Source organism: Loa loa, assembly GCF_000183805.2.
Source record: "Loa loa unplaced genomic scaffold supercont3.46, whole genome shotgun sequence".
NCBI lineage: Eukaryota > Metazoa > Nematoda > Chromadorea > Rhabditida > Onchocercidae > Loa > Loa loa.
In genome coordinates, this window is record NW_018108226.1 from 227,913 (window position 1) to 240,926 (window position 13,014).

General features: G+C 34.0%; 3 protein-coding genes across 3 annotated transcripts in view; 1 reads left to right on the forward strand and 2 right to left on the reverse strand.

Annotated features, from left to right (window-relative positions):
- The window catches only part of LOAG_09993 (hypothetical protein), a 7,468-nt gene extending 3,442 nt beyond the window's left edge, over positions 1-4,026 (reverse strand). The window contains exon 1 of the mRNA XM_020448063.1: positions 3,845-4,026. Coding sequence (XP_020301759.1) covers positions 3,845-3,889 — 45 coding nt within the window. The 5' untranslated portion in view covers positions 3,890-4,026. The remainder of the gene's footprint in view (positions 1-3,844) is intronic.
- A 1,637-nt stretch (positions 4,027-5,663) lies between these two features.
- Positions 5,664-8,409, reverse strand: LOAG_08249 (phosphatidylethanolamine-binding protein; the record flags this gene model as incomplete). Its single annotated transcript, XM_003143781.1, has 8 exons — positions 5,664-5,886; positions 5,983-6,073; positions 6,347-6,480; positions 6,705-6,975; positions 7,134-7,307; positions 7,657-7,767; positions 7,902-8,017; positions 8,270-8,409. 8 exons carry the CDS (start codon positions 8,407-8,409, stop codon positions 5,664-5,666), a joined length of 1,260 nt encoding a protein of 419 aa, XP_003143829.1.
- Positions 8,410-8,615: 206 nt separating this feature from the next.
- On the forward strand, positions 8,616-10,788 carry LOAG_08250 (hypothetical protein). The gene is made up of 4 exons (XM_020447653.1): positions 8,616-8,928; positions 9,096-9,457; positions 9,698-9,930; positions 10,606-10,788. The coding sequence occupies exons 2-4, from the start codon at positions 9,164-9,166 to the stop codon at positions 10,772-10,774; spliced, it is 696 nt and encodes a 231-aa protein (XP_020302140.1). The 5' UTR covers positions 8,616-8,928; positions 9,096-9,163; the 3' UTR covers positions 10,775-10,788.
- The last annotated feature ends 2,226 nt before the right edge of the window (positions 10,789-13,014 follow it).

A 13,014-nucleotide genomic window follows, 5' to 3' on the forward strand; every position in this document is an offset into this window, starting at 1 on the left:
TCATAATCATTATAATCCCACCGCAATTTGGAAGTTGATGCCATTTATAATGAATTTAATATTGATTTTGTCATTTAAGCATGGGAAAACTAATTTCGAGAAATTCATTAAAACCAGACCTACTGATGAATTACTAAATCGAAAAGATAAAAGAACAGGGGAAGTTTGAATTCAAACTGCCTATAACATAAAACAAACTAATCTACTTTCCAGTATACTCACCTCGTTTATTTTATGCTTATTAAGTTTTAAAGAGTGGAAGTAAAAGTAATTCTTCCCTAAAAATTCATTTCTTTTATCTGATCCCCAAAAATTTATTAAGAACCGCCAAACGAAGCTATCAATTATTTTTACAATAGTTTATCTCAAAAATGGAAATTTCATCCCTCTTTAATTCCATCTTTTATTTGACATCTGTTTCATGTCTTACAACCTTTATATTTTCGTCATTTTTATCTCCACTTTTTGCATAAAATTGGAATGGAGAGAATACTGTAACTATAATAGCATTTGCAAACATAAGCTTATGATATATAATGATACAATCTTAGGAAGGAAAACTCTTATTCCTTTAGATTTAGAACAACAATGATGATTTTTTAAAAGACAGTAGAAACAACTGGTAAGTAATCCTGACAAATGCTATGTTGTACGATAAAAAAACATTTCTCGACAAAGTGAAATTTTCCAAAGAAACAGAAATTACAAACGACTTAGACGATCTTACATTGTTATTGCTCTTTGATTAACATTTTCAAGACATAGAAAAACTTTCGAGTTGTGGTTGAAAAAGTGTCGCATTTTCATTCCCATTCAAAGAAACTTTGTTCTCTGCTATATGGATGATAGGAAGGAATAATAATAGTATAAAGATTAGATAAACTGCTGAACAGCTTAGTCAACAAAAGTGCAGAAGGAGAAAAGGAAATGAAAAAATTATTGGAAGAATCCTGTCATTAGTGACGAAAAAATAAGACAATTTGTTTAAGGTGAATAAATGTAAAGAAAATTATTTCGAATTTGAAATAACAATATAAAAACCAGTTTGAGATATGGCGGTAATACCCTCTGTTCAATTCTATTAGTAGCATATGCATTTTTGAACAGAATCTTGAATATGACTGCAAAAGATAAACAAATTTTACATGAGAACAAACTGGGCAGTGTAGCATCAACAAATTTACATGTATTGAGGTGGCAGATCAAATTCATTTAATGATGGCGAAATCTGACATGCAAGATCTGATTCGAAATTTTGATCAGTTGAGGTGCTCTAATGGTATTTATATCGCTAATACATATAAATTAATCTTATTCGGTAAGAATCGTCATAATTCATTCCTAAAATTTGAAGTTCTCGAAGAAATCTTCCCAAATTGAAAGTAAAGTTTTAATAACAAATAAAGAGAAATCACTGTCGAAGTTACAAACTTCCACCAGCTAATTATGATCAGTTTAAGTTTATTCTGCATCATCTGATTCCCAAATTCAAGAAATCCCCTAAAAATTTCATTCTTTCAGATAATCATTCATACTTTGCCACAAGAAGTACGTTTTTGAAGAACAATACAGTGAAATTCACCGTGAAATATAGCAAAAATCCGATATTTCTCCTCGTAGTAAAAACGTCAGTCCTTCGCAAATCCCTCAAGAAAGCGTGATGTAATCTGATTGAAATATTTAGGAACGATTTAAGTTTACAGAATCAAGTTTTAATAACTTTCAATCTGATTCCTAATCAACACGACACTTCTCAACCGTATCGATCATCTAGCATCAATAGCTTTCATTTTGCATAACTTATTTATTTGCCAATTTAATCCTTTCAAAAACAACTATGTTGATTCCGGATCTCCCTCAACACATCCGGCATTTTGTTTCAGGCCTAACCCAATTTTTCACGAGGGATATTTGAATTAAAATATAGCATAATGTTTAAGAACTGATGAGGAACTGGAAATATTTCAATTTTTCATTTTTAAAACTGATAGTAGAGGTTACCGTCACCAAAATACTGAACAGTTCCTCTACATGAAATATTCAAGATAATTTGTTATTTAAAAGCAGTGATTTTTTTGTATGCTAACTGAAGTCGAAGTAAAAATATCATTAAGGTGTGTAATAAATAACATGAAATCAAAAATTTTCTTTTCATGTTTCGGAGGATCATACGACAGAAACTGTCGTAATTAAACATTAAGATTCTTCAACATTAAGATGAATCCATTAATCATGATGATTACTATGCGATAACTTTCAGCAAATTAAATATCAATATATTTTTAACTTTAACAGAGGAGAAGACGCAAGAGTTAATCTCATAAATCCATCTTATTTTTACGAAAAAATCCTATTTTGATCGGAAAATTTTGACTAAAAAACATACTCTATTGTGTCTAATTTTTATTAAAAAAATTTCGAGCAGATTTTATAGTATTTTGTCGAAAAAAAAAAAAGTTTACGCAACGACAACGAAACGATAGCAGGGAGAAAACGAAAAAGTAACCGAAATTATATTTAGAAGAAATGCAATGCTGTGAAGGTAAAGGAAGGAAAGGGAAGGGAATGTCCGCGTGCTTGTTATTCGATCCGTGCTGTTTTTCATTCGACAACATTAAATGGGTCTATAAAAAATATCAGATATCAAATTACAAATCTATAAAATGTGATGACAGTGTGCGGAAGAAAAGGCAAAAGAGGAGGCAGGAGAGGGAAGAGAAGAACAAAAGCCTTCATACTCTCGAGCATACAAATAAGGATTCAGGGAATGTCTCCCAAATTTTTACAAAACATTTCAGTTAATAAAATTGATATAAGATTTAAACTGTTTACACTGCACTGTTTAGTATGCAACACTGTATCCATTCACCGAAAATTCGTGTACGACGTGAAATAAAAAAATTGTCTTAACAAATTCGAATACGAAAACAACACGATCTAAAGAAATTTTCGAGAAACGGAGTGATAACGAATTATCCATGATTAGCTATTGAAATGAATTACCGATATATCGAGAATTTACTCATTGAGTTAAGATTCATATGCTTAATTTTCTTACTGTAAAGTTAGGTTCTCAAAAGATTTCCCCTATCCCGGCTTACCTCGTTCATATAAAAAACAATTTTCTTTTATTAGCGAGACCCACAATACCCCTGACTTTTCAAATTTATTTTGATCTTTTCCCTTTCAAAAAATTCAGCAATTAAAAGTATTTCAATAAGGAACAGGGCATTAGTTATGTATGACAAAAGATGTTCGCCATTCAAGATATTGCTTCGACAAAATAGAAAATTTCCGCCAAACTAATCCTTGAAAACTTAAGATGACTAAATCTCACGAATAGTCAGAAAGGCTTACCGGTGATTAACTGGGGTTCAGTGCATAGGAACGCGGGAACTGAACGACTATCTTGAAGCCTTGTTTTTTGAAAATTTGGTAAAACCATTGTCTTTTTAGCAGCCTAGATTGTGGAAAACTGTCTGAGAAATTTTGCTTTACAACAGTTCAATTTCAAAATTTAAGATTATCCCTAATTCCTGTTCAGTATTAATTTCTTAGCCTTGTATTAGATGTGTTAATAATACCTTGGACTTTGTCTATCAAGTACTGCAAAATTATATCAAACTGCAAAATTACTGCAAAATTATATTATATCAAACACATCTTTCGGGTAACAATCAGCATCCTTCAAGCATTCTTTTCAGTGCTAGTCATTGTTATCAAGCCCATTTAATAGCACTACCAAATAAAATTAAAATAACCTGTACCCAGTACCTCTCTAAAACCAGTAAAGTTTGCGATTATCACAGAAGCCTTTTAATTATAATTAGCGAAAAAAGCTTACCTCGGTATTTGCCGTGATAGAAGCGATATAGACGTTAAGCGTCATGCTGGAAACATCGACGATACTGAGGTCGTATCAAGATGAAGAATGATGATGATGGATGTGTCCTTGCAAAAACTCCTTCCAGCCAGTGTCTGCCTTCTTCCCCGCTAGAAATAATTTTGCTTGTCCACAAGCTGAAATAAGAGTGTGCTGCTATACTTTCTTATGAAGCTTCTCTCAAAAAGCGCCGAGACAATAGACAAACAGAGAAATTCACTAACAAACTGACAAATACACACTCATAAATCCGGAAACGTGCGGACAGACAAACAGCATTGATAAAATGAGAAACATGCGGACAAACATGAATCAGTGGGGAAAACCAATGACAAATGGCTGTGCAACAGAAGAGTGGAATAATGTGCACAAGCAGTGCTCCATCGCACATAAATTCAACTACAACTGAAAAACCCCTTCCATTTCTTTTCACATAATATATGTATGCATGTGTGTGTATGTGTATGTGTGTGTGTGTGTGTGTATGTATGGGTGTTGTGTGTGTATATATGCACATGTGTGTGGTGAGCGTGCGTGTGTATGTGTTGTGTGGTGTGTGTGGTGTGTATGTGTATATATCTGCACACAACACATTTATGTTTCAATGGTTATGGAATAACTTGGCTTGAGTATGCCTCCTTCTAAACTTGAAGATCCAAACTGCTGGGACAGGTATGAGTGTGCATCGTACTTAGCAATTTGTATAAAATTGAAAATCGTTGAATTGATACTGGATAGGCATCCTTGATTGTTTTTTCTTCTTCACCAGGTTAACATCCTAAGAATAATGAATGGTCGTCCATGTCCCTATCCCGCCCTTCTCATAATGACATATTTTTTTACCAAATGCACTCTTTTCCTATCCACTCTTATATGCTCAAGTCTCATTTCGTTAGCCCGAATTAACATACTGGTTGACCTCTTTCGGTTCCAGATAGAAATAGTTTGGCTTAGATGATTTAAAAAATCCAAAAGTGTTACGATGACGGTTATCAAATTCCGTTCAGTTCCCTATAATGGACTACTTTTCTCTGTTATGTCTATGACAAATTAGCTAAACACGCGGGACAAATATCACCACTAATTTATTCATTTGTGTAACTGTTCCTCCTCGTAGAACTTTTGCTCAGATCAGTTTCAGCATATCCTACCCAAAACAATGACATTTCCTTATTGCTTCATCACTTCATGTCTGAGTTGACGAATGTGGTCTTCATTTACCTCAAAAAACAAGTTTTAAAAATATTCCTCTGGAGACAGGAGTTGAATGCCGCCTCTAATGCAAATTATGTTTGTTTCAAACCCAAATGGTCTCGATTTGGATTACCTTCTTGCGACTTCTTACTCCGAAATAATTCAACATATTCTTCACATATTCTGTATCTTTATATTTTCGAAATGCATGAGAATAATAACATGGTCATCAACAATTCGGAAACATTTCTAATAATATTCGGTATAAAACGTTCAACTTTTGAATCCATTATTTTCTTATTTTTATCAATACAAATGTAACTATCATCAGTGATCAAACTATTGTCGGTGAATAGTAATTTAGCCGGCAATCAACAACACTATCTATAAATAAACATTCTGCAGAACCAGTACCCGCAAAAAATATACATTTGAAAATGAGCGATCCAATAGTTACTGATGAACGGTACATAAGTAAACGCATAAAGACAACTGGAATATATTCATGTCGGATTAGTTAATCCGACATTTGAAAGCTCCGAGTGGGAAACAAACTAAATGTTATAGATCTTCGATGTTCAGCGAATTAGCTGATTGGATTGCTCCATAGAGCTTTGTATCGACCGGATCCAGAATTCTTCCTCATCAAATTATCATGCTGCCAAAACGGCATGTTCTTCTTATGTTCAACATAGTCGATGTCAGGATATTTAGGTTGTTCCGGGTTTTTATCTATCCTTCGCATTTGCAAACGTCTCTTCAACAAATCCGCATGTACCTCCTTTGGATTTCGAAACTGATCCAAGTATCTGCAATCCAAAAAGAAAAGTTCAATACATTCATGTATGTTGCCAAATGGAAAGTTTCAAACTAGAAAAGCGAAGGCTAATCTATGAAGAACATACAAATTAAACGGCTGAGGTTTTAATGGAAATTCCTTCTGGCTCACTTTCACTGGCGGATTATATTGATATTCATAAATCGGTGACTTCATCCCTGAAAGATACTGGTAGAATACACTCGTCTTACATATAAGTCAAGATTTACCATCTTTTTCGTAACGCAGCATTCGTTGAAGGCTATATTATCTTTAAATGCACATATGAAATGCGAAGAGTTCTGGAGTTAAAACTATATCACGTCATTCAGCAGTGATCACAGGGAGATGTAAATAAAAATGAAAAACAGGACAGGAGCTCAATATTTTCAAACAATATTTGACATAAAATATTCACATATGTTTCAAAGAAAGTAACGATTGTAACAAACCAATTCTGTGAAGCGTTTCATTAACAGAAACATCCCATGAAGCTTGAGCGAATGAAAGAGCAGAAGGAGTCCATTGTTTTTCAAACTCTTTATACAATCGGCCAACATTGAAGATTCGACTCATCAGTGTTACACTAGAAATCAAAACAGAAAACCAATTATTACAATAATATCCAAAAATAGCAATACATTACTTTAATATGTTCTATCCCACTCCGTTGTTGCAAGCCTTACAGCAATTTACCAACTTGCATTAACTTTTCTCTATCATTTTATCGTAATTATAATCGACAATAGGAAACCTGCTTTCCTTCACTAACCAAAAATGATGCTGCTGGAAAGATTTAACACCTGCTACCTTTTTGGTTTTTTTGAAGCTAAATTAATAACTTCGTTATGCCGCAACAATAAACAAGCAATTCTGTGATAACCAGTTCCTTTGAATGGCATCACTTGCAGATATGGAACTATTTCTGTCCCATCAGTTACAGATTTACCATCGGGAATATTAGCTACCAGCCAATGCACAACTTCGCCACTGCAGTCATATGGGTTTCCATCAAGATTCAACAATATGAATGAACTGAATCCGCCATCTAATGATTCAATCGATATTTCTGGCTTTTTACCTAAACAGTGACAATGAAAGATAATATTCGAAACAGAACTTATACTGGGTCTGAATTCAGTCTTGGAAATTTGTTCCAGACATCTTCGGACAATCAAAGGTCTCTATCCAAAGCAATATTTATGAATTCCTGCTCTATTTCGAAATTCAGGTATGTACTTGTATCAGCGGCATCGATCAGATTTCCCTGATATAGACCAATACTGCCCCATTTAAGTTGCATATTTTGTGTATTGTGGAAGAAGATGTTTGAGTGAAAAAGATCATCAAATATGCGATAATGATGAAAAATACTCAACTGCCAATGTTCCACCGCTTTTAAATTTATTGTCACTGCAATGACAAGAAGTAATTATTACTAATGCATTGAATATAAACAGTAACTTCATTAATGATGAAGAATAATCAACTGATGATGGTTTTGGTATGGATCCCTATACAAATTTTGTATAGACACCTGTATTACATTCATCATTCTTAATACAAAAGAGTTTCGTATTGTTATACAATATAATACAAAAACGAAGTGAGTTCGTTCAAATCCCATAATTCATCATAGAACGATATCCAAATTAACCTAAAAGGAATCATCAAGATATATAACATTTTGTTAAAATTGTCTGAGAAGAAAATGTGAAAATTGAATATTTTATAGCATTGAAAACATAGAAGTCAGACGTACACTGCATTTTCTTAGATGATTTTAGAACATTTTCCGGCTCCCATAGTTGCGATGGTATTGATATCGAACTTTTTTTCTTGAAACCAATGTCATATCTTTGTGTCTCCGGTACTGTAACAATAAGGATTATTACAGTCCTGCTTCAAATACAGTTTTGATTCCCAGTTTAATCAAAAAAGTCTTCTGAGAAAAAGTCATCCTTAGTTGAACTTCAAATGTTGGGGGAAAACAGAGAAAGAAATAACCTGCTAAACGTTCTTTCAGCGACAACAAATGATTGTCTGGATCAATGACATACATTTTCGGATAAAGTACAGGTTTTGTTATTCGTGCTTTATACCAAGCATTCGGCTCATAAAATCTGTAAGGAAAATTTGGAGAAATATTATCCACATATCTCATAGATTGGTAATAGTAACCACAGATTTATGTGCTAAACAATTAAAAACACGGCTGTACTCACATGAAGTCCTGTGAAGGAACCTATCACGACCGTGTGTTGGAAGGATCCAACTTTTGGTAAGATAGTACGATTTTGTTAGGGGGAGTTCCTATCAATTACCTAACTGACAAACCAAAATTTATATAAAATAATTCGCTCTAATATGCAAACCTATTACGATAAAATGCAGCTGGTCCAGCCCAAGCGATAACTTTAGGCCTCCAAGGCCGAGCAACACGTGGTGTACCCCTGACACGATGAGCATCTTTTACATATATGTCCGCATAAATTGAACGCAATGCTCGCTTCATTGATCTAAAATATGGTATACATGAAAAGATTCTGATCAAAATAACTCATTTGAACTGTATCGTTCAGTTAACTTTACATAACGAAGCAAATTTTTCACAACAAACGTGTCAAAAAAAAAGCATGTCTATGCATCTTCCTCCAAGAGTGATGAGTCTTTGTTCACTTAGTGGCCGCATTAAATTCATTCGCTATACGGTACTCGTTTCGAAAGTATCGCTCAGTTGGGTGTGTTGTTTTAAAGCTGCTTGGCTTCCATGTAGGTTGGCTTCAAATTTGTGCAAGGGTCTAACACTTGGAGATCAGCTGATAGTATGGCGTTATGTGGTATGGGGCTTTTGAGAAAGCATTACTTCGAAGTATGGCGCAGTTCGAATGTTTGGCTGCAATAAGATGTGCATGCTTGCTTGCAGATATTTGCATGCTTGTATGGCCATTTGTTCATTTTTATTCGTTGAATGTTCGAACATTATTCCGGTCGCCTCGATATTGCGGGATGGTTCAAACGGCCGCCAAATTTGGTAATGTTTGTTCGGCTTGTTTTACGCTTCATTTACAGTTGACATCTGGTAGTGGTTCTGTGGCAATAGATAAGTAATATTTCCCAGATAGTCAGCTGTCGCACTTTCATGCAGATAATAGCCAGAGTGCGTTATTATAGATAAAATAAGCGATGTACCATATTTAGTGGTCATCGAAGGTGATGATGGATTGTGGACATCGAGGGCGATGAATATTTAGTGGACATTGAAAGCAATGAAGGATTGGCGAGAAATGCTGAGTGATAGGGAAGTTATGAATTGTCTCCGTGATGGATCTGGAAGCAGTGATGTGCATCAGGATGAAAAGTGTAGCATACGATCGTTGTGCATGCACGATATGGATGTTGTCAAAACAATTTGCCTCGAATCTTTTCCCATACAGTATCCGGATTGCTGGTTTGAGGAAGTGCTAAATGGTAAATTGATTAGTTTCGGAATCACTTATGAAGGTGCACTCGCTGCTATTCTTGTTGCTGAGCTGAAGATCTTGTCTCAGTGCAATGCTGAGGTTTTTTTTTCTTTTTTTGTATTCCTATATAAATTTAATAAAGCTCATATATCAAATTCATTATTATAGCAAGACCAGTGAAGCAAAAGAATATGAGGGAGAGAAAGATATAGAGTGATAGCCTAATCACGAATTAAATGAAATATTTCCGCAAGCGTTAAAAGATATGTCGTCCGGGGCGTAGCGTCCGAGAATCCAATACTGTGTGAATGAATAAATAAATAGGTTAGGTATTTTTAGGACCGTGATCTTTTGTCGGGTAACTGTTTGCCGGTAGTGTATATATTAAGCGTTGCTGTACGTCCACCTTATCGCCGGCGTGGTTTCGCTTCACGTCTGCTTGATCATCTTATGTTTATGGTAGTTCAACGACCACCATATCCAAAAGCTGTTTATTTACATGTATTAGCTACAAATTACGGTGCCATAAATTTCTACAAAAAACATGGTTTTTGCCATCATACTACACTGTTGTAAGTTTATTTTCCTTTTTCATATAGATATTGACGTTTATCGGTAATTAGTTATTCTATTAATAAGCTAAAGGATAATCAACAACATTTTTCCGTTTATTAGGTTCTATGGACATTACCTACAAAACATCGCGTAGATCGTTTACAATTAATATAAACAAAAGGTGTACACTACAAAGTATTTTTGCTTTTTAATCACTGTGAGTGCTTTGCAATAGTTCGATTACTCAACTAACCGCGCTTCATAGTGGTTTGATATGATTGTACATTCAGTGTTGTAACTGGTGTAGAGAAAGGAGTAGTGATTTAGCAATGATACCAGTCTTTCTTACTCTTATTACAATATTTTTAAAAACAGTGTAGCAGATGCTAAAATGCAACCGACTACTTTAGGACTACTTTAGACAGCTACTTTAGGCCTCTCAGCCATTATCGTACAATGTAATTTACATCATTGAGGTCTCTCTACTGTAGGACTTGGTCACTCACTGCAGTACTTAGTTTAGTGTAACTGAAATCAAATTCTGTATCCATTAACCTTGTAAGAAAGGCTTATGATGTTATCCGTCAAATCATTTAATCCTTCCATTAGCACCAGTCATTTTCAGAGCTGTCTACATTAGGATGTGTCATTTTACTTATCGAAAACAAAATAATAGTGCTACTTTATTACAGGAACTACTATCGCATTAATGATACATTTGGTGATGGCTTAACATTTGTGCTATATGCCAATGGCGCATGCGCACCATGGTCCGTTTATGAACTGTGTTCACTATTTTTTGCAATTCTTTGCTTCCCACTGAGGATTATTCTCAAAATGAAATACGTCTTGGGCCTGTAACAACAAATTATTACACACACATCTTAATTTACGTGTTTAGTTTATGGAAATATCGTAGCTATATCAGACTTTGTTCGATACCTTCATCGTCTGTCTTAAAAATTCACGGCTTCAAAAAGAATTGATCAGTTATTTGGACTCTTCTGGAATTTCCATTTTTTATGACTCGTGAAAAACAATAACGCTAAAAAAGCAAATTACTAAAAAAGCAATTCCGTTTTTTCTGCTGAAATTTTGTGAATATCCCGTTTATTTTTTTGCTTGTATCTAGTGCACATCTATTGTTAATTCTGAGTATGCATTCATATATTCTAGTCTTTTGCTTCATTCTTCTTTGTTTTTTAGAATTGCTTTGCATAAAAAGAATGTTTCATCATGCTGATTCTGGTGATGCAGATGAACAGCTTTGTTTGCATTAAAAGTTGCTTGCAATGCAACATTTTTTTTAATGTCACATAAGCATGTATCCACGTAATTTATCTAGTTGTTAAAAAGATTCAAAATTTCAAGTTTTGGAAATTCGACGAAATCTCATATTAGCTCTCCAGGTTGAAATTTTGCTTCCATATGTATGATGTCGCATGTTTTTTTTTATGGTTATGCGAGGTGCATAATCGAGAGGTCCTTGCACTCGCCTCGTGAGAATAACTAGTGAACTAAACATCGCATAGTGTTTAATGTATTTATCAAATGAAGTTTCATTAGCGTGTTATGAATTAACGCAAGGTTTAGATTGTTATTTTAGAGAGTGTATTGAATGCAAGGATTGTTCCAAATCTTCTTGGAAGTGATATTTTTCATATTAATTCGAAATTTATCCTATGTAGAATTTGCTTCGTGTTTGGTGTTCTAATTTATATTCTAATATATTTATGAAGTGCTATGTGAGGAATTGAGAATGGGTATATTTGTTTCTGATTCTCAAATTCAAAAAAGAAGGAAAGAAATATTGTGAGCTTTTATTTGTTTGATGTAATTAACAAACATTAAAAGATTCATCTTTATGTCATGGAACCAATCCATGTAAATTTATTCAAATTTAAGAAAAAAATTTTTTTATTCAGATATAAGAAAGAATTCATTCAAATTTAAGATTTCGAATTCGAAAACTTGCCTGAAAGATCTGCTTGGGAAAAGTCGTGGTGATATTATTAAATTAATTGTGCTGAGTGTAATAGTGACGCTATTAACTAGTCTAACACTCCTCTGGTTACTTAGCTTTAGGATTTCAATGATGTATGCTGTTCCTTTTATCAGTACACCTCATTTTCGACTTGTTTTTTGAAATTGTATTCATGTGCAAATGAATTACTATCAAGTAAATGGTTGTTTTTATTTGGTAATTGATTTAACAAGTCATTTACCTTTCAGTAATATATATGACGAATTTTAAATTAAAATTCTTTACCCTTGATATCTTCTCTATTAACAGTGGGCATGATGGTTCATTTTCGATTTTTAATTGTAAGGGAACAGAATAAATAATATTCGTGCACGGATTAATTGCAATTTTAAAATGAATGAAAATAAGCAGATGCGCTGCAAATTACTGAGTATTTGCTACCAGTGCGCATCGCAGAGAACGAGGCATTTGTAAGTGTATCTTCATCAGTCCGTGATTCATTAGAATCGCTCTTCTAAAAAAAACGATATCGCTCCTAGAAACTACTAATTGGTCACAGAGTGGTGGACTTATCGGACATATAAATGACGCGTCTCCTAGATGGACGTGAATCTATTGTTATGGCAATACTGACGGTAGTTGTTGTTGGTAAAGTGGGTATTATGGTTTTGATCGTTCTAACACTCCATGCATAATGAATTCTTGTTTGTGTTTCTAGCAGAGCATATTATTAGAACGTTTTGTTCCTCATGGGGTCCCAAATGATGATGATTGTCATTGTGATTGTTTTTAGTATTCATTTTTAATGGCGAATATAAATGATGGATATCTTATGTATTATGGATTTATCTCTAACCACCTCAACATTGCCTTTGTTGCTGTCGTTATCGTTAATTTTACCACTGCTGTTCTGATCATCTAAGGATTGTGGGTGCGGTTCTCATCAACCTTTTTTATGAATGTCCAGCTTTTCGCATCTATCCATTTCATTGGAATTTGACTTCCTTTCTCAGCTTCCTTTCCTACACTGCAATGCATTTTGCTGTCTTCTGCTTCGTACGGATATGTAGTTATCTTCATGTAGCTATGTGTTATATATATATATATATATATAGTA

Excerpts from the sequence above, each read along its gene's own strand:
- LOAG_08250 (XM_020447653.1), top strand. The coding sequence starts at position 9,164 with ATGAAGGATTGGCGAGAAATGCTGAGTGATAGGGAAGTTATGAATTGT. Across the intron at positions 9,458-9,697 it reads TGTCTCAGTGCAATGCTGAG|GACCGTGATCTTTTGTCGGG; the intron begins GTTTTTTTTTCT and ends AGGTATTTTTAG. Across the intron at positions 9,931-10,605 it reads TGCCATCATACTACACTGTT|GAACTACTATCGCATTAATG; the intron begins GTAAGTTTATTT and ends ACTTTATTACAG.